The sequence below is a fragment of the Osmerus eperlanus genome, chromosome 14 (genome assembly GCF_963692335.1).
Source record: "Osmerus eperlanus chromosome 14, fOsmEpe2.1, whole genome shotgun sequence".
NCBI classification, from domain to species: domain Eukaryota; kingdom Metazoa; phylum Chordata; class Actinopteri; order Osmeriformes; family Osmeridae; genus Osmerus; species Osmerus eperlanus.
Genome location: NC_085031.1, coordinates 3,948,845 through 3,971,295, shown reverse-complemented (window position 1 = coordinate 3,971,295; position 22,451 = coordinate 3,948,845). Strand labels below are relative to the sequence as shown.

General features: G+C 45.8%; 1 protein-coding gene across 1 annotated transcript in view; it reads right to left on the bottom strand.

The window, feature by feature from the left end:
- Positions 1 to 18,087, bottom strand: part of arhgef28a (Rho guanine nucleotide exchange factor (GEF) 28a) — a 41,380-nt gene extending 23,293 nt beyond the window's left edge. The window contains 10 exon segments of the mRNA XM_062478151.1: positions 1,312 to 1,375; positions 1,602 to 1,645; positions 3,114 to 3,210; positions 3,880 to 4,069; positions 4,362 to 4,548; positions 7,583 to 7,978; positions 8,178 to 8,325; positions 15,055 to 15,109; positions 17,767 to 17,833; positions 17,874 to 18,087. Coding sequence (XP_062334135.1) covers positions 1,312 to 1,375; positions 1,602 to 1,645; positions 3,114 to 3,210; positions 3,880 to 4,069; positions 4,362 to 4,548; positions 7,583 to 7,978; positions 8,178 to 8,325; positions 15,055 to 15,087 — 1,159 coding nt within the window. The 5' untranslated portion in view covers positions 15,088 to 15,109; positions 17,767 to 17,833; positions 17,874 to 18,087.
- Between the last annotated feature and the right edge of the window lie 4,364 nt (positions 18,088 to 22,451).

Sequence of the window (22,451 nt, the reverse complement as noted above, 5' to 3'; positions counted from 1 at the left end):
GCAGAGGGTTCTGGTGTTCTGATGATATAAACACCAGTATTTCCCATGCAGTGACATTAACAGGGTTGCCTTCGGGATAATCTCCAGGAGCCAGTCCCTGCTGGTTGGAAGTTTGTTTTGGTGAGCTTTCTTAGTCTGTCTTTGATGTCTGGGCTAGCCTAGCCTAGCTGGGCCACGCCCCGGCCTAATGTAGGGGAAATCCTGGGCATCACTCAGGCATTTCCTGTTCTCTGTTGCTAGCACAGCTAACACAGCTAAGGTGATACTGGAATACTCACTCTACTCAGCACATCACAAGGGATCTCTGCCTTGGCCATCTTATCCCCTAACAAGCCTAATGCAGTCTGTTCTGTCGGTCCCTGTGTGTGTGTGTGTTGTGTGTAAACCTAGCAGGTTTACAGTCATCTGTCTGTCAGCAGTACCAGACTGTAGTTGCTGAGTTTACAACAAACTCTCCATTCATAGGGTTCTCCCCTGACAACGCACAGGAAATTAGCATCTCCTGTAACCACAGCAACCCCCCTAAACCTCCCTGCATTCTCCCCCTCACATATTCTTTTACTCTACTAGTAAACGAATGTGTGTGCGTGTGTGTGCTCGTGTCAGTAGCAATTCACCAGGTTACAGCGTGTGGTTCCTCCTAAATGTCAGCTTTAAGCCTATGACATTTGAGCTTGTTAACATTCCTTCCTTCACTTCAATCACAGAAGGCCACTGTCCAACCCACAAACCGGGAGGGGGGGGGAGGGGGGGTTATAGTACAGCAGGGAAAAGGGGGTGCATAGGGGGCGAGGGGGCATCTCCTGGTCGAGACCAGCCTGTCCCCATTCCTGCCTTTGTCCCAGTGACAGAGCAGATTCCTGCCGTTCACAGTCTGAGTCATTGTGAGGTTTTGGGGTTGGGAGGGGCGGCGACACAAACAAGCCCCCCTCTGAAAAGAGGTCCTGGGAGGACAAAACCTCCATTAGCCTCAAAGAGACGCGGTTCAACACGGTCACAACACAATTGGGCAGTTGAAATGAAGGTGTGTTCCGGAAAGCCCTCTCGGTTGACAGCAGTTAATGCTGAGCATTTCAAAACTTAGACGAGGGTTATGCGGGGCGAATCAGCAAGAAGCTGGCAGACGACAGGCACATCCGAGTTGCAGTTCATGCTGTGAACAGCAGGGGGCAGCCCGAATAAAACATGCAACTGTGGTAGACATTGTCTCTACCTGAACCACGTACACTTCCACAGGTCTTCAGCATGACACATACATTACAGAGCAGGAGAGGAAGAGAGAAAGAAATAAAGAGAGAGAGAGATACTCACTCGTTATTGATGGCTGAAACTCCTCATCATCATCCAATGAGAGAACAAGCTCTTCTTCAAAAACCTGATTGGCCACAACAGAAATCACATGGCACAGATGCGAGTCAGCAGGTGGACAACACACCCAGGTACACACCATCTCTTTCTCTCTTGCCCTCTCTGTCTGTACACACACACACACATACACACACACACACACACCCAACAGCACAAACTTCAACGTATACACACAGACACAAAGGCAGGACCGCCACATCAATCCCAGGGTGCTCCTGGGATTGTGTACTCACATTGTCCACAACGAGTTGGTCCACCTGGAGCTTCCCAGGCACATCTGAAAGCAGAGACACTGTGAGCTCGAAGACGACAGCCACGGGTTGACAGTGCCACAACACGCCTGACAGCCACTGAGCTATCAGTGAGCCCACCACCAAAGCAGTAGGGCATCACATGGGGGGGGGGGGGGGGGGATTGATTTGTTGTCGAACAGATATAGCATGCTCAGTCCAGCCAGGACGGGGGGACAAGATCAATAGCAATGTACGCATCCTGTCTCCCCTGTTTACGTGTCGATATCAAGCCCGTCGTCGCTATGGTAACCAAAACCAGGATTGGTTCGGACTGAAAACCGAGCGGTATATCTGGTGTGTTAGAGCGGCGTTGTGGCGAGTGTGCGTGCGTGCGTGTGTGTGTGCATGTGTGTACTGTGGAGGTACACAAACACACAGAGCTCTTTGTGAGGGAGACTGATAGTTTGGGACACACTCCATTTCTCCTGGGAGGGATGCTTGCTTGTTAATGGCAAAGCTCCCACACAGAGGTACAATCACTGGATAAACACAAACACACCACCACATACACAACCATCCATGTAGGCAAACATGACACAAGACGAGACATACAGAGTTAGAAAGTGAGCTAGTTAAAGAAACATAGGGAGACAGAGAGAGGGAGAGAGACAGAGACAGAGAGAGGGAGAGAGAGAGAGAGGAATACAGATAAATATGGGCAGCACAGAGGCCTCAGTGTATTCACAGACCCACAGTGTTTCAGACACCTCGAAAAGTCTGGAGTGTGAGTGTGTGTGTGTGTGTGTGTGTGTGTGTGTGTGCGTGTGAGGACCTATAATCCCAGTCATATTAGGTCATACAGGATCTGGTCCATACACTCGTGTTGACTGAGGGAGGCCCACGAGACAGCAGTTTTCCCATGCAGACTATGGACACACATTCCACACACTCTTAACATCACAGGCTGTCTTCATCTTGGCTGGTTCGGAGAAGCCCGACTGAGTGTGGGTGCTCTGAGTGTCTGACACACACTCTTAATGCTTTTTCTTTTCTTTTTTGTTCCGTTTTTGGCCACACACCTACTCTCTTGTACGCGTACAGCTTGTGTGCTCTGTCTGGTTCATATGGAGCACACACACACACACACACGTGAAAGACGTGTGCTGGGCATGGTGTGGCCTAAGAGAGGGACAGATCTTCTCAGGCCAGTGCATCGTGGGTAAACAGCAGTGAGCCACCCTTTGTGTGCCTGAGGTAACTAGATCCTCATTAGGATCCTGGCTGGTGCACAAAGCTATTTGTGGACCAAGGTGGACCTGTATGGAACACTATGACCACCTCCAGTGGCTTCTCCAACTTCCTGTTTGAAATGGCTCATTAAGAACTCTTCCTTTTAAACTCGAAATGGATTTCAATTCAGAATTTTTTTTATCTAAATTCTGAACTCAAAAAGTTTCAATTCCCCAAACTACGGCACGTGATGTGACTGCACGGTTTGAGAGGCCACCTCACCTGTATTACTGTTCTTGTCTTTGTCTCTCATTGTGCTGTGGAGGAGTTCCTCTCTGTCTCTGTGGTTCAGCTGAGCCTCACCTCTGAGCTCTGTGATCTGAAACACGGAGGGACAATACAGTGACCATTATTGAAACCAACAAGGATTCGTTTGACTGATGATGTCGTTGACTCATTATTGACTCATTTGAAAATTCCCTTTTGGTTCAACTTTCTCATATCCTTTTTTAAATGACATTATGAAATGGATTAAATCCAGAAACAGCAGCGAGTCTTGTGAATAGGAATATTACACATTAGAGGTATTAAAAGTATAACATAAACCCCTCTCTTCTTATACAAATGTTTTTCAGGCAGCAACTTTAAAGCTCTCCCAGAGTTCTAACAAAACTGTCATTGGTTGCAACTCAAGTTACAACATTATGTAACATATCTTCCGCACGGATCATAAAAATGTCATCATTTTCGCATTCCCTCTGATCATGTTTAAAGCGGGGAGAGTGTACAAACACAACAACCTGTAATTAACTCAAATTGACTTTTACAATGCATGTTCCTCATGCATGAACATGTTTAGAGACAAGCCTGTTCACAACGGAATAATAAATGACTCCCACGAATACGTTTAGCTTAAGATACGTCTTCTGATGAATTATTGCATCAACCAAGGATTCCCATACGGGGGGTGTCAAGTACCACGAGTCAGCCAACCTGTTGACATTCTACAAGCCCACTGACATCACCCATCAGACAGACCCCTGATCACCTGTCTGGTGATGTCCTGCTCCGTCAACCTGTCCCTGAGGAACTCCACACCGTCCGGAGCGCTGCCCGCCACGGCCCGCTGGGCCGTGAGGGTCAGGGAGTCCGACCTGGGACAGAACAGCAAGGCCCGGGAGCTGTCGGACCACACACAGCACACCCCAACGGGAGGGGCCGCCGTGGAGATAGGGGGGCTGCCGGACCGGGGGAAACAAAGAAAAGGGGGGGGGGGGGGGGGTTGGTTTGGTTCCTCTGTTCACTGCTGAAGCGGGAACAAACATAACGCCTCAGCACTTGGTACTAGATCCACACTCCTACACAGAATGCTAGAGATGTATTCTGGTTAGTCAGGACACAAGGAAGTTTTAGCTAGTCTAGCTTCTCGAATGATGATCTTGGTTGGTCAGAAACACTCTTTCAATCTCTGTAGCCTAATGGCTATATCGCCTTCTGTACGGGTTTGTGTTCTGTATGGGTTAGACTCACGTGGCGAGCGCACGGAAAAGGGCGTGGTCTTCCCTTTTCTGGGCCAGCTGAAGGGGTGTGTCCCCCTCCCGATTGGGCAAGGTCAGTGCCCTCTGACCCCTGGGCTGTCGAATAAGGAAGCGGGAGAGATGGAGTAGCCCGAGTCGGACGGAAAGATGGAGAAGGGTCTCTCTGGCCTGGAGGTCAGCTAGACAGGTAGTAGAAAAAAGAGAAAAAGAGAGAGAGGAAAAAAGAATGGAGAGAGAGCGAGAGAAAGAGAGAAAATGGCGAGAGTAAAATATTTAGCCTAAAACAACAGCATCATTTAACATTTAGATAGAAGTCCCCCAGATGAGAGGCTCCTTACTTTGATTGTTTCAAACTTAAATCATATTGACTCGCTCTACCGTTGACTAATCACACCACACACACTGCTATTTACTTTCCATGTTAAACATCCTCTCCATAGATATAAGTTTACAGTCTTGGCACTGTCTGGTGTGTATCTAACTGTACATGTTAAAACAAATCTATACTAATAACACACCAACTATTATTAATGATATGCAGCACACTATGGATGTACCGTATATGTGGCCCTTCGGCCATATGAACAATACCGTAGAAGGAGAACATGAATACCTGATAAATACCAAAGATACACACAGCTTTCTCATAGCTGGTGTTTATGCGGGGAGTGTTCTCCTCTTGCTAACGTAGACTATGACACACAAACACACACACACACTAATGAGAACAGGTTGAGCGAGTTTGGTCCATGTGTTAAAGAGGGGGCAGGTGGCTTCACCAGCATCCAGCGTCCACGTGGCCGGGCCTGGGTTAAGAAGCACACACTGGGTGACTCCAACACCAGAGCAGGACATGTTGGCCTTTCCATCAATTACTCCCCGAAGGACTGAGAAAAAGGGATAGCGTTACCATGGTAATCCAGGATCTCTCTCAATTCCTGTTGGAGAAATGCTCTCTCTCTCCCTCTCTCTCTTTCTCTCTCTCTCCCTCTCTCCCTCTCTCTCTCCCTCTCTCCCTCTCTAATTGTCTTATTCACTCTGGTCCCTTCATCTCTTTCTTTTCTGTATCCTTACTTCTTGGTCACATGTCTCTGTTACCTCCCTCCCTCTCTCCACTTTGTGATCGAGGCATACTTGCGTTGAAAGGCTCTGTCAGCCCCACAATGCCACTCGTAATTGTGACCCAGTTCGAATCACAACGTGGATGAGAACACAATCTTAACTGTGTCAGAGTTCAGCAGGGAGGAATTTTCGCTGACAAAACGTCCCGCAACATTAGATAAACCGAGTGTCGACCCGATCGTTTTCATCTCGGTTTGTGTCAGTGAACATGTCCAGTATCTCAACAGGGGAGGCAGCGGAGTTAAGAAAGCTGAGCTGGCTGTCCTCTGGTCACTAATGGGAGGTGACACCCAGGCACACAGACAATAGGACACCTCTACAGTGAGAATTTATTGTCGTGATTTAGCTCACACAATTGGTCCTGCCGCTTACGTAAGAAGCTTGGGGTTCACTTGACGGCTGCCGTCGCTAGAAGAAACTCTCCCCACCTGTGCCCCTCCTCTCCATGTGGCTGCTAGCCTCAGAAGGCAAAGCAATCCCTGTTGAACAGAAAGTGTTTTCCAAAACTGCGTGATGTACTTTCTGTGCTTGCAATTGTATGGCTGGAGTACCAGCCTCATCCGGCCTTCTGCCAGCTTGTTCTGTTTGGCAGGGAGGTGGCATTGTGCTGTGGTCCTGGTTTGTTGGTTGTCAGCAATTTCTTGCTGACTATTATCACCAATGCAATCACCACTGTGATCACAACAAGTAACCACCACAGTAACAACCTCTTTCATAGCCACTATTTGCAAATTTTGTGGGATTTTTTGAGGGGCCATTTCTGAGTTTTGGAGGGAATTCATGGGAACATAGAAGAGATGCAGACATAAATAATTAATAATGGTTTCATTAAACAGGTTGTTTGCAATTAAACAAGTTTACATTATGAACACTCCACAACTAACATACTAATTCAAGATAATATTCTTGTATAACAGCAATACACTTGCTGTAATGTTGAAGAAGACTAGCAATACTAGCAAGCTACCAAGGAAGAAACTAGATATATTATGCTAGGTATAAATATTATCAACAAATATATTCACCTCAGTCATAAAATCAATCCTTCAATAGTGAGTTTCTACAGAATTCCCATTAGATGGGGCTACTTTCACTAGTCTGTTAGCACTCAAATGACCTTTTTGTGTGTAAAAGTTCTAAATAAAAGTTTACTGTTGCAATGTTACAAATGTATTCAATATTAAGCTTGTACAATAACTGAAATAAAAGTGGCACAAAATCTCTCCAAAACAAACAACAACAAAAAATCTGAGAATTTTCAACCCCTTTGTAACCCTAAGCAACAATGGAGAAAAAAGTATTTTCACTGGAAAACAAACACCAACCGTGGTAGCTGGTATGTGTAGGTGGCGGTACAGTGAGTAAGTGTTCCAGTAAGTTTATATGTGTGTGTTCAGGACGAGATGAAACCAAGTGAGACAGATGGGACCAGAAAACACCACTCAGAGTCTGAGCTGTGGGACTGAGCTCATCTTCCTGTCCATCACTAATGGCTGTAATTTCCACTCCTCTGACACACATGCACACATACATACACCTTTTGTAACACCTGCTCCTTTTACGATCACCCCTCGCTCGACTGGACACACGCGTCGGGTGATACAAACATGTAGCTAGATTTCAGGACACTACCCCTAACTAAAGATATGACAATACTGGGACACACAAAACCAAGTTTCAACTTGTCTGCCATGCATAGCCAACATTCTACTGAATATTACAATTTTCATTATATTTCTCTATCTAATCTGGGATAAAGCCTTTCAGACTATCTCTCTTGTCCACTACTAATTATAATCTATATGACTGATAGAGCTGAGTGGAAGATTTCGTTTTTTGAAGTGTCAAAAGGAATCAGAGGAGCCTGGTGAACCTGGAGCGACTCCAGATTCAGATATTCCGATTCAGAGATTCAGATTCAGAGATTCAGATTCAGTCCACAACGCACATCTTTAGCCTCCCTCAAAACAAATTAAAATGGAATCACATCCCGATCCGATTAAGCATGAATATTGAGTGTCGACCTCTTGCCCGAACTGATTTTGTGACTTAGAGCTGTTGTATTATGGGATGGGGAAGTTAGATGGTTACCTTCTCTTGGCTGGCTCCGCATGCTGCTCCACACTGGAGGATGATCCATGTTAGCCATGGCCAGGGTAATCCTCTCATCCATCTCCCTGAGCGCAACTTCATGCTCTGGGCTACATCCATCCACCACAGGCCCATCCTCCTGGTACCCCTGCCCAGGACAAGGTTCCCCCCCTGGGCCCCCAGTCCTGTCCTTGGCTCCACCCTCTTGTGAGATAATCCGCAGGACCTCCAGGTAGCTTTGGTGATTAAGATGGTCGCTATTGGTTACCAGGTACTCCACCACTTCCTGCACCGTATCATGGATGTATTTCAGAGAAGCTCTGCCTTCACATGGTTTGGCCAACCCTCTGGTGTGGCGGTACGAGGACACAGAGACAGCCTCTGGGAGGTCGTGACCTTTAGAAGAACAGACCTGTCAGTCATGCCTGATTTGCACTGTTATTTCGTTTTCAAATAAACCTTGAATTCATAGGAAAGCAAAAGAAAGGAAAAGCGAAGGTCAAAGACCTTAGTCAGCGTTCTTAGTCAATGACTTTGGTCAACACTCCCCCTGAAACGATTCCTTATCCAAGGCGACCGAGCCCGAGGGACTCACCTGGAACCATGAAGCTTAGGGAGGCTCCGTCCTCTGTTCTCTTGGCCACGGTCACATGGGTGAGTCTGGAACCTTCTAGAACCACATAGAACTCTGCCTGTTCTTCTGCGTCCAGAACCTGCAATGTAACACGGGCCTCCACCTGGCCCTGAAGAGAGAGAGAAAGAGAAAAAGAAAGAGCGAGAGAGCGAGAAAGAAAGAAAGACAACAAGATAAATAACCTTAGTATCATACAGGCTTAGTCAACTACTATGCAGGGAGAGGTTTCAAGGAGGTCAACCAAGCCATCCATACAACCAACCCAACGCATACCTCAGTCACCTCATCAAGGCCGCCATTGAGAAGCTCCAGTCTCTCCACACAACACCAGAACAAAGTAGCTACATGTAAAAAAGAAACAGAACACTTTCCTGCTTGAGGGAATAAGGTGTGTCTGAAAGCCACCCCCTTTAAAAGGCCTTTTACTATTTCCAGTCTTTCTACATCCCTTCATGTGCTTCCTGGATTGTAAGGGGCCCTTCAGACTTAATGGTGGAGAGAGGAGGGGAGGGGGGGGGGGAGTAAAAGAAATAGAGCCCCACACTACCACCCCAAGGTCCTCCACTGTGGGAATGCCCCACTACACCTTTCTCAGTCCCCATTTTTCCGGCACCATCCGTTCATCTCTTCAGCCGACACTCAGGGATCGGCTTTTCTTTACTCGTACCTCTCTCGCCTCAGCCTTAATCCTGTTCCCCTCCCTTTTGACCCCTCTCTTTCCTTAGAACTCGGTCCCCCCCCCCCCCCCCCTTCAAATGATCCTCCTCTTAATCCTTACACCGGTTCTTCTTTTTTTTTTCCCCAACAACTTTTCACTTTCTCTCTCCCCTTCCCCCCCTGTGTCTTCCTCACCCGTCTCTTGATCACTCCTCCATCCTCTTTCCCTCCCTCCCTTCCTCCCTCCTTCACGTGAGGGATTTGGTTTCCCCCCCCCCACACACAATTAGCGTGGCTGGAGGCCTCTAAAGACGAGAAGGGTGGGATACAGATCACAGCAGCGACCTGATCCGTGCATGAAAGGCGGCCAATCGGACAGTGCTTGAAAAGGTGAGGAGAGACAGATGAAGGGAGGGAGGGAGGGATGGCGGGGAGGAGATAAGGATTGGGTCGAGGGCGAAGACAAGGAAGTGGGTGAGAGGGATGGCTTGACGGAAGGATGGAGGAAAGGAGTAGCGAAATGGCGAAGGGACGGCGATGGAACCAGGGACGAATGAAGGACTTGGAAAATGGAGACATGGAGGAGGATGGAGGGATGGGACATCACAGTCAACCTCACTGTTCCTGCTATGAGTGACAAGTGGCAATGATTTAATGGGGTGAGTGACCCCCAAACAACATCATTAGAAGTGCTACAGGCCTCCAGTGGGCCTCGCTTTTGCCACACGACTAATCACCAATCCTGAGGGAGCAGGGAAAGAACCGGGAGGCAATACAACAGCAGAGTACCGCATCCTACTGTACAAGAACAGGAAGAGATGAAAAAGGTGGTAGTGTTAACATGTCAATGAGTCTTTTACCAGGAGGCATAACAAACACGTGAGAAAAAGAGGAGCTAAGTGCGAGAGAAGGAAAACCCCCCTTTAGAGAAAGAAAAATTATTATTGAAAAAAACAGTAAATGGGGGGATGGTTGTGGTAAGGCATGCTTGTTTGTGTTTTGGAGTGAGAAGGTCACATGTCTGGCTGATTCATGGGTCTTGCTCCAGGGCTCCCTTCGCCTTATTATTTGACTTTGTGACTCTGCGACTGTCACACGGTGACGCAGTTGGATCGAGTGACATTTGAATAATTCACTTTGCGGTGAACTTCCCTGGGAAAGGTGTTAGGGTTGAAGAGCTATTCCCTGATGTGCTCATTATGGAACATGGTCTTCCATTCTGAGTCACAATGGACTGACTTCATGCTTATCTCTTTCTCATACCCTACAGCATATAGCTGTTGTGTTTAGCTCATATAAATCTGAAAGTATGTTGTTTCAAATTATACCAAAAAAGAAAGAGAGAGAGAGAGAGTGTGTGTGTGTGTGTCTGGGCTATCTGGTGTGATCTCCTGAGGGACCAGGAGATGACGTCATGGGAACCAAATCTACAGCAACAACAACAACAGGCTGAACAACAGTAGGTCCAATGAATTAGGTACAAGAGTGGTGTAGCCAAGAGAACGGCAAAACACAAAGAAGAATATTGAATATTCCAACAGTTCTTCTGTCCCTCCCTCTCTCTCTCTCCATCCCTAACCTTAATACAGTCCAATATTTTGTTATTCCCTTTGACTCTGACTCTCACACTCTCTCTCTCTCTCTCTCTCTCTCTCTCTCTCTCAGCACAACTTGAGCTCATTAAATCATGCATTAGAACTACTGGTCAGGTTTCTTTGTGCACTTTGAAGTTCAATCAAACTCTATAATCCTTCTAAGAAATAATAACATGACTGCTACTGATGGTCCTTAATAAAAAAAGCTAATGGCTTTATAGATGTGCTTTGATCAAAGATCACGTGGACAGATTTGATACAGTTTGCCCACCACTGATCAGGGTCTATAGGCACTGATAGAAAGCGAACACAACAACTTTCCTTTCATCTCACTTGAACGTTTGTTGGTCATTGTGAGAGTCACCTAAATTGGTCCCCTTATGTCTTTCAAGTATTCCCGAAGTGAAACAGGTCACAAACATAGAAGAAGAAGACATACCTGTCTAAAAGCTCAGTGTACCGGAACAGAATTATTGTACATCTGAGCCTTCAGGGTGGTTGTGTGTGTGCATGTGTGGATGTGTGTGTGTGTGTGCGTCAATGTGTGTGTGTGTGCCCCAGTCTCTTCAGAGTCACATACCTCGTATTCAATTTAGTGCACTAATGGCACATTAATAAATTTATGAAAGACTGTCACTAAAACCTGCATCGCACCCATGCCTCTTTCACATCACAGAACACCGACTCTCAGCATAGATTCCTGTTACATAATAAGCTTAAAGCGAGACCTCAATTGACAGACAAGCTTAATGTATGTGTAAGTTCAACCTTTACACCGCATTTACGCCTCCGGACTGGTAATTTGAAGTTATCCCCACAGAGACCAAAGTATAGGCTATGAGCATTTGATCATGTTTGCTCACGTCAGCTCCCTAACTCTCTCAGGCTTATCTCGTAGATATAAAGAAATGACACACTGTGGTTTTACTACTCGTTTAACTTTGGTAAAGCCAGCACGGAAAATACGATTACCTTAGTTCTCAGACAACAAAAGATTTTAATCATTAACCCACTCGGGCAAGATAAAAGGCGCCTTGTCAAGCTCATTTAGCAGTTCCCACTATCTCTATCAGTGCCACACTGGCATCTGTTGGCCCTCTTGACTGGCGGCTACAGCTCAATCAAACCCACATTTGGATCATGTATATGTTCATCTATGATGTTTATTCCACAGGTAAATACAGATGTGCTTTTTCTGTTTTGGAAAAAACCTAGTTGTGCACCACTATGTGAGAATCTCCCTATCCACAGAGGGAGCACATCAAGAATCAGAATTCGGTTTATTCGCCATGTATGTTATACAAACACGGAATTTACTGTGGCACGGAGGTGCAAAACACTAAACATATACAGATCTTAAATGAAGTAAAAGTACAAAAGTTTAACTATTTCTAAGAACTAAACAATCTAAGAATACAACAATTTAAATATAAAATAAAATATATATAAAAATAAGAATAATGAGCAGCGTGAATGGTCAACATAGTGCAATTGGATACTGAGATAAAGTGGCTTATGCATACTGAATTTCCATTAGATGGACTTATAATAGTTAAATAAGTGAATGAATGTCAATGGGAGTCCTTGGCCTTGTTGAAGAGGCCAGTAGCAGATGGAAAGAAACTGTTCTTATGGCGTGAGGTTTTGGTCCTGATGGACCGCAGCCTTCTGCCAGAGGGGAGTAGCTGGAACAGGGAGTGACCAGGGTGGGAGGGGTCGGCCACAATCTTCCTCGCACGCCTCAGGGTCCTCGAGGTGTGCAGGTCCTCAAGGGTAGGCAGATTGCAGCCGATCACCTTCTCAGCAGTGCGGATGATACGCTGCAGTCTGCTCTTGTCCTTGGCAGTGGCAGCAGCGTACCAGACGGTGATGGAAGAGGTGAGGATGGACTCAATGATGGCTGTGTAGAAGTGCACCATCATTGTCTTTGGCAGGTTGAATTTCTTCAGCTGCCGTAGGAAGTACATCCTCTGTTGTGCTTTTTTGGTGAGGGAGCTGATGTTCAGTTCCCACTTGAGGTCCTGGGAGAGGATGGTGCCCAGGAAGCGGAAGGACTCCACAGTGTTGACTGGGGAGTCACACAGGGTGATGGGGGTGAGTGGGGCTGTATTCTTCCTGAAGTCCACAACCATCTTCACTGTCTTAAGAGCATTGAGCTCCAAGTTGTTCTGGCTACACCAGGTCACCAGGTTGTCAGCTTCCCACCTATAGTCAGACTCATCCCCGTCAGAGATGAGCCCAATGAGGGTGGTGTCGTCCGCAAACTTCAGAAGTTTGACAGACGGATGACTGGAGGTGCAGCTGTTGGTGTACAGGGAGAAGAGCAGAGGGGAAAGGACGCAGCCCTGAGGAGATCCGGTGCTGATGGACCGGGAGTCAGAGACAGTGGGACGTTTGTAAAGAAATGCTTTAAAATGCAGCGAACGTTCAAGCATACCCCGGGACAATGTGTCAGACTTCTGCCATCTCTTAAAGCACATCATAGCACTGATATGCAGCTTGACCTGTATAATAGGAATGTTTTTATTGTCTTCAAACAGCTTCAGACAGCTCACATTCCTTTCTTCTCACCCAAAACACAAACCAAAACGATTCCTTATAGCCAAAATACCATTCCAAACCCGGCAGAACATAAGGACACAATCTTCTAGCGAGTGATCTCTCAAAGCCAGACAAGAGTGGCACAAAGCCTGATAACCCCGTACACACACACACACACACACTCACACTCACGCAGAGAGAGAGAGAGAGAGAGAGAGAGAGAGAGAGAGAGAGAGAGAGAGAGAGAGAGAGAGAGAGAGAGAGAGAGAGAGAGAGAGAGAGAGAGAGAGAGAGAGAGAGACTTGAGCTCATTCAAAAGAACTCAATAAATCATATTTCTTTTTTTCCCCCCGCACGGCTCAAACCACAAACCACCTCCTCAGACACAGCCAATTACACACGGAGCGCTGGCTGCCGATACCCACCACTCAATACTACCATTTGTCAATTGTTCTGCGCCGCCATTTCTGATGCGAGCCAGACTGTGCCGTTTCTGCACAGGTCCTTCTTAAATCTTTTAACAGGCCGGTTACAATAACACTCTCTTACTCACACACACACATCCACTTCGCGGCGCATGCAAACATACATGCATAAAGCCTGGCATTGAGGCCTGGACCTCATTGACGAGGGAGTGTGCTGAGTTGCTGTGTAGTGACCCCAGAGTGGCAGGGTGGGGACCAGTACTTTCCTCCCAGGTCAGCAGTAAAGTATATGTTCAGAGAGGTCTGTCATGGCACACATGCCTACACCAAGAAGGCTGCCAGAAACCAAACGAGGTGTTACATCTCACTGATCGCACATGAATATTAGAGGTTATTTATTGACTTGGTCTGTGCCTCATTCCCTATGTGAAACCCCATTGGTTGAAACCTTAATGACCTCTGGTTTTCCGAGAGGTTAACACAATCTAAACATGTATAGCTGTGGGTGTGTGCGCAAGACAATAAATATACCAACATAATTAGACCAAATGGTGGCTGCAGGCACAGACTCAAGAGGTCGGTTGAAGGTAAACAGTGTTGGAACCAAACACGACTTCAACAAAGAGGGAGAGCTAGGACCGTCCGTAAAGGCTTCAATCTATGACTTCGTAACTGACCCATTAAACACATGTGCGTGACTCTGGTGTGTAGTCACCTACGGTCGGCTCACTCTCCGGACATTCTGAAACAACCTTGAAAGAACGGAGAGTAAATGTCTCCGGGACCCCCTCCAGAACCGATGACAGAGCTAAACAAACAGACACTCTCTCCTGCCTGCAGAAATCTGGCAAAGATTCAGTGGCCGGCCCACCCAGGCTCCAAGCCATGAGATGGAACACACACACCTATACAGTATCCACTCACACAGACAGAGACGCAGAGAAAGAGAAAGCAAGACACAAAGTCACTTAAAAAGAGTGAGAGGAATCAAATAAAAATGTCAAAGAGAAACTTAAAGAGACATTTTGAACGAAATTGACATGATGCTCCAAAGACTACCACACTCTGATTCACTCTACAATAGGAAACATACAGTTTGCATTGACCCACTGAAGAAACATGACTTATTTGGTACGGGCTTATATTCTCAGAGCCAATAAACAATAAATGGACCTTTCATTCCTGTAAACTCACTCTCTCTCTCTCCCTTTCTAGCTCCTATTACCGAAGTCCCCCCCCCCCCCCGCCCTCAACACACACACACACACTCACTCACTCCTACATATAAGGGCAGATTCTGGCTGGGCAGGAGCACACCTTGCCATCTGGTGTGCAGGCGGTGGAAGGGTGAGGGGGATCTGAGTGGTGGGGGGGAGAGGGTCCCAGGGGACAACACACAGCAGGATACAGTTTCACCTGAGCCCCCCTCCCTCCCACACACACACACACAAGGACAGCCAGTCAAGAAGCTGTAGAAAGTAATGGGGGGGGGATGGTAGAGAGGGAGTGAGAGAAAAGATGTAGATGAAGTTGAGATGTAAAAGACGGAAGAAAGATGGGAGACACACACACACACAAGAGCAAGGGCAACTTTTCTGAATGGGGAGAGGTCATACTTACATACAGAGGCGCCTCTCTGCGGTCCAGCTCCATCCTCTGTGCATCTGATGGAATTCTGGGAAGAAAACAACAGCCACATACTAAGTTATTACACAATAGTACTTTCTGCAGAGTAACTTCTCTGTGAACCTGCCCAGCAATAACGCTACCAAGCACGGGGATGTCCTCTTCTGACATTGGTCATCCAAGCCACTGATATTACATCTGACCTGCTATACTCTCATAGTCGAGGAAAACGGGCAGAATCACAAGGCTCTATGTGTGACCCCGTCTAATCCTCTCTTCTCTCCACAGTATTTGGGTACACAGTGTCTTAACATGAAAGACCATCATCCTTGTAATATTCTTCTCTGGCATTCATTTAGTTTCCATGAGAAACTCGAGAAAGCTGATGGTTATCTGAGAAATCAAGACTTGTAAACTACTTTGAGTGTGTGTGTGTGTGTGTGTCTGAGCCACGAAGTGCACACACACCTGATCGGCTGTGACCTCACCCTGGTCTGTGAATACTGCATGGACAGCCCCACATAGCAGGTCTCAGTCTAGTCTCTGACGGCGAGAAAGCCAACACTCAGAAACTCCCGTCACCATGACAGGTTGGCACCTCTGGCCTGTCGATTTGATCTGATCATTTAGGTTGCAATAGGCTAGAATCCAGAACGAGGGAAACAACATGAGCTACCCTCCTCCTTAACTTAGCTGTTTTGATTATTCTTACTGCAAATGTGTGTGTGTTCAATAAATCTACTGTTTGTGTGACATGAGTATATATTTTAGTGTGGAATGATCTGGAACAACACTATATCCAGCATCTGCTGATGTGCTTCCCAAATTTGCATGTTTATTTTCCTATGAGGAGCAGGGTTGAAGTCCAAACCTTTACACTCTCCCAACATTACAACCCCAATATAGGCTGAAGCCATTAGCAGTTAGGTCCCAGGGGTTTAGACCCCTGCATCCACAACTAAAATGTTTATGTCGACCAGGATGAGCAGGATATGTCTTCAGCATGTTTCTGAGACACAAGGTAAAACAAAAATGTGACGGTTCTAAGGAAATACAAGGACGTGATCCGAGTTGATAGACCTGGGAGCTTTTCAATGGTTGAGCTAGCGAACGAGCTAGCTAGCTGTTTGGCATGTTCAAAAGGCAGTCAACACAAGTCTAAGGTGTGTGTGAGGGAGGGAGCAAAGAAGAATATGAGTCTGGTTTCACTGCTCCATAAGTGGAGCCTAGCCAGAGATCAAAGGGTATGACGTGACAAGCTCCTGTCGGTTTGACATCCAGTATGTGTCGAGTCACTTAGGTGTAGAGACCTGACCCCTGACCTTCTCCAGTGTCTACGTCAGAAAAAATGAACTTGGCCACTGGCCAAAGACTCAAGGACACAGGTCGATGAGAGAAGCTGAAGCACAGAAACATGCACACACACACACACACATCTTAAACATACACAAACAGAAGGGGAAAAAACACCATTAAAACCAGAGGAGGAGATCACCCCTGACATATCTACCCATTTGGTCATGTGCCCAAAATATTTTCAGCCTCGAAATGTGTCCAAGTTCTCTTTTCTTGAGGTCCTTGGAGGTCACCTGTGAATAATCCTATTCCTCTCACATGGCCTAACTCACTTCAGTCACCCACAACTGGAAAGGCTTCACTAACCACACAACTGGCACAAGGAGGCAATGTACGTGGCGATGTACTTTTCTTTCAGGCAAATCTCAAGGACAAGGGTGCGGTGCCTGTCAGATATCCTCAGGAACACCCAGCTGAAATGTTCAGCCTAGCGTCGAAGGCTGATTTACTGCTCCTGAGAAAGTGATGCTTGGGTGGAATGACAACCATCCAAAGGAGCTGCCATGAGCAGTGCTGCGACGTCTCATTCTCGGAAAGACCAAAACCATTTCAAATCCAGATACCTGAGCAGCAGGTGAATCTTAAACGACAGACACAGACACGCCTCTTCAGACGTGCCAAGCATGTTCGGATGCGAAGAATAGTATGGAAACAGTGTGCTCTATGAAGCACTGCATGCTCATCTTTGAGAAGCGGATATGTTTCTCATATCGGCTTATCAATTTGTAGCTAACCCAAAAGCATACTCGAGCAATTCATTTCAATACGTGAGAGAATGAGATAGGATTATTCTCACTGTGCATTTCACACCTGAAGGGATTATGATGAACCCAATTATCCTCGTTACGCCCACCCTTCCTCTTTGTCCAAAAGGACTAAACTTCTGGGACTAGGCCACCAACAGGATATCAAGTCTCATACAAGGAAGTGAGTGAGCTCTCAGATAATAAGCACACTGGCTTATCAACGACCCTCACTAGTTTCAATCATTGATCCTTATCGTGGACCAACGGAAAAATGACATTTATTGAACAATTGAAAATTCACTAACACTAGCCAGCACTATCATAAGAGTAGGTTACAATTGTTAAACAATACTTCGATATTTATCTTTCTGAAAACAGTGTTAACGCCTGTAACTTTTTTCAGTGCTCATACAAGGCTTTTGAGTGTTTGAGCAGAACAATAATTCAGGTGTATTATTCATGAAATCAAGAGACGTTAGGATAGGCTACATTAAAATATTCAACACGAGATTCAAAACAAGCATAAGGCCTACGGGATCACACACAAGGAGAAAAGGTTGTTTTAAACTATGCTCAAAGCATGGCAACAAGTGTTTGACGTTACCTGTAGTCCGCGCGCACTGATGTGAAAGCTGCAAGTGACGTGCTGCACACAAAATAAACTGCAATACCTTCCACTGTTCGTTTCCTCTAAATGACTGATGGTTTTACTTTCCACTGTTCGTTTCCTCTAAATGACTGATGGTTTTGGATCGCACATATTCGCCATAAGATAGCTGTCAAGTCACTATGCCTTTTGTTTTCAGCTCCGTCCGTCCTTAGATGTGATGAGAGGCAGACTGAGCTTGAAATGTGTAACGGCTGCCGCTCCGCTTCTGCTCTGCTCTTGTCGAGCCCCGCCTCTCGCTTGAGCGGTGGCAGAGCAGAGGTCTCCCTCGCGGAGGGACAATAACATCGTCACGTGTCCACGAACTGGTATAGATACGAAGTTTTTTGTGTGTAAAATATCTGGTTGACATGAGCCTTCAGAGGAGAGGTAAAATATTTAGTTCATCAATCATGTCTCGTAGCATTTGGAAGTACAGTTTTAGTTAGATTGTATTTGATCAGGCTACCTACTTTCAACGTCACGTCTGTTCGTCTACCTATACTATAACACTACACAGTAGCCCTCTGTCCAGAGAGCTTTAGAGAGGAAATGGCAGAGACCAAATGTAGTGACCCACCCTTCCTGCCTCATACCCACTAACTCTGAAAGTGAGCAAATAAACAGAGCACGTCTTTAGTTTGCAGACATAGAGTAATCATGCATCATGGTAGTTAAACAGCCTGGTCCCACTGAAGCAAACCCTAACCCTGCAGCAAGCCACCACTGAGCATGGCGTGGAACACACACATTGCCCCTGCAATGTCTGCTATATGAATGAAGAAATATGTGAAATGTAGGCCGGAGGAGGGGGCTTGGGCAGCTCCAGGATGACTGGACTTAGTTCACAAGGTAGCAGGTGAGTCTGAGAGAGTGACGCCATCTACAGGCACAGAACACAACAAACATCTCCCATCTCATACATTGAAATGAGGCTATATTGCCATCATGTGGTCAATATTGTACATTACATCTGAAACATGACGAATAAAAGACACATTGTAAGTGTTTGTACTACCTCAATGGTTTATATGGGACAGACAAGAGGAACAAAAAGCAGTAATATGTCTACGCTGTGTGGTCTTTGACTGTACAGTGAATATGCATGACCAAACCTAACTTTGTGCATTTTCACCTTACAGTCGTAACACGATGACTTGTGAGATGCCCCCCCAAAACAATTGTATGAACTCACAGAGCAAACATTTGAAAATATTTTCAATGTGCTTATATAAGGCCCTGCCTCCTAATGAGAGAAGTCAACACACACACACAGGGCTGAATCCTGTAGATGGCGTGAGCAGCGTGAGCCACGGACGCAGTGATGCGGAGGGCCTTATCACGGAGACGAGGCTCCCATGCTCCTGGAAACAAGGCTACTGAGACCGAGAGTTGCGTGTGATCTTGACATAGATATTAGGAGTGAGGAGATTTGCTCAGTGCAAATGACCTGGAAGCTTTTTATTCTCCAGACCCCCCCGGTGCCTCCACTGCGGCAGGGAGAGGCCGCAACCCTTGACCTCCTCATTAGAGACTCTGAAGAAAAAAAACAAAAACAACTAAAGCACAATAACAACTGCACAATGGGAGCCTTCTGGGGACATAAAGGCCTCTCTCGATGCCTAGCTCGGCTGTGTTGTGTGAGATCACGTCATGGCCCACGGTCTTCCACGGCCAGACAGCAGGAGGCAGAGCCGCAAGCACGGGAGGCACAATGGACCCAGGCTCCATGAGCGGTCCCTATTGGTGTCCCTGGCACCCGGGCTCCAGAGCCGACTGTTGGGGGTTTATGGACTGGAAGAACCAGCAGTACCATCCAGGAGTCTCCCACGTCAGCCCACATTCAGCCTTTTGTTGCCCATCCTTCAACAACCCTCTCCAGTCCAACACCCCCCCCCCCCACACACACACACACACACATACACACACCAACACCACCACCCCTCACTGTTCAAAGGCCCAGGTCAACCAAGGCTGCAGGGATTTGAGGTGCACTTGATTTACCATTGCCAGGGCAATTACATCAACGGACAAAACCCAGGTCTGGTGCTGTCTCTGACCCTTCCTGACTTGGCAGCGAGACATTTTGCTCCAGTCTACCTTCCTATTGTTTCTGCAAAAACACAGTTGCCCTCCAAGAACAACAGCTTACGAGGTGAGCCACTCTGAATTGACCATGAGAGCTCCTTTTAATCTCGGCAAAAACGTTTGGCATCCTGCTCAAAACAGGTGCTTGAGATGGCATGCTGCTGCCCCGGGCCGGCCCTAGGGTTTTGGGGGCCCTAAACAAAAATAGTGTATGGGGCCCTTTTGATTGGCAATTATTTGAATGTTTTTTATGTTTTTTGGGGTGAGGGGCCCCGAACCAATCGTGGGGCCCAAAACAAATGTTTTAGTTTGTTTATTCTGTTGGGCTGGCCCTGCTGCTGCGTAAACGGCGGTATACAGCCTACATTCTAATCACAGCAATCTAGTTACCTATGCTATCTTTTTGGAAAGGGATGTTCATTTTCCAACATAAAAAAACATCAACATCGCATAAATGTCAGAATACCAACAGACCTGCAAAACATTCCTCTCACAGATTTGACAAAGGTTTTTGTGATTAGTCAAGAAACAGGTTAGCTTGCTGTATGCTTGATGGTTACCTTTTTCTAAGAAGCCTAAGAACCATTAGTCATGGAGGTCACATGTTTGCTTAACCTCCTGCGAGCTGTCACCTACTTTGGTTATGAATTACTGCTTCACAACTCTGCATTAGCCGGAGGGTAGCCTGGTCCAAATGTGAGGCAAGGCGATTGCTTGCAACATGAAAGGACGATTATGTTTGTTTTTTTGGTGTTATCAGAAAGCAGATTAATCCCAGCAAACAGGCTGCTTATGCCAACATCAGAGATTACAGGACTAATGAACTGCATAAATAGTCAAGGGACTCAAAACATCTATCCAACAAAGCCTAATCATGTAGTTAGGAAATCGCCACTTGGCAGCTTGCTAGACATATGTCGATAAGCCTCACACAGTCACCTCAAAATAAACAAACACTGGAAGCCGAGGGGGGAAATCAAGTCAAACAAACAATAGATTTTACTCTATAAAATCTACCAACAGTTACAACACATTTCATCACATAAGGTTCTGCATCATAGCCACAGGTTCAAGTAGACCTACAATGCCCTCCATGTTTGGGACAAATATATATTTTTTCTGGATTTGGACAGTTTTAGGTTTTATTAAAGAGTATTTTCATACATTTTGATAGAAATTACAACACCATTTATACCCAGGGCTCCCCATTTCAGGGTCCCACAATGTTTGGGACACAGCAATATTACGTTAATGAAAGTAGTCATGAGTATTATATTGTTGCAAATCTTTTGCGTGAAATGACTGCTTGAAGTGTGTGACTCATACATCATCAGATGCTCAGTATCCTCTCTGGTGATGCTCTGCCAGACCTGTGGCTTCCTTAACTTTCATTGGTATAAATCTGTTTTTCATGATGACAAACAGCAACAACACACTCCAGAGGTCATCAATGGCCTGGAATGAAGATGCAATGCTGAAAGCTATCTTATACCTGCAACGTATAAGCGCACCTGACTAGTCACAAACACCTGCGAATCCACTTGTTCCAAACATTATGGCTCCTTGAAATGGGGTGGGGACACCGAATAAAAGGTGTTGCAATTTCTACATGTTGAAATCTAATTGTATGAAAACACCACTTGTGAGTTGTTTGATTACCAATTTAAAACTGTGGAGGAAAGAGGAAAGTCAAAAAATAAAAGTATTTGTCCAAAACATTATGGAGGGCACCATATCTATAGCCTAAAGCATGTGACATTCTCATGCTATGTATGAAGCTTTTGACTTTCAAACTTAAACACTATTAAGCATAATACCCTGAGAAATGTGTTTGAGGACTATGAAGAGCTCTGTCGTTCAGGTTTTCTGTTGTCAAACTGTTCACTGTGTCTCACTATGTTGCAACCATAAATGGAAACATAAATTTTCAACTAAAAAACTGAAAATAAAAAGAAACTATCGATTGTTAAAAAGTCCAGAAATTATGATGGGTCAGGATTATAACAATACATTTTATTTGATGAATAGGGTTTTGAGGATGCCATAAATTGGTTTGCACCATGAGTCGAAAGGTCTGGCCCCAAGCTCCTTAATCTGGAAAAGATTCTGTAAAAACAAACAGAAAAAAATTATTATAATAAAAACAAAACTGAAAAAAAGCACACAAAATGTTTTATGCTTCTTAGATCCCTCTATAAAAGGACTTGACAGATGATTAAGAAATATTTGCCATATCCCCCCTAAATCAGATTAGCATGTTGCAACTTTGACCAGTGAGGGAGAAACCCCTTCAACAATGAGTGATTCCAGATTATTCATGCAGAAGAAAACGTTTCAGAAAGAGGCATGGTGGTCAGATGGATGGACTTTGCAGCCATGAACAGCAGGCCTGTATAGGGTCTGAATGGACCTGAAGTCTTGAATGGACCTGAAGTCTTGACCTGAAGTCTTGACCTGAAGTCTTGACCTGAAGTCTTGACCTGAAGTCTTGACCTGAAGTCTTGACCTGAAGTCTTGACTTGAAGTCTTGACTTGAAGTCTTGACTTGAAGTCAA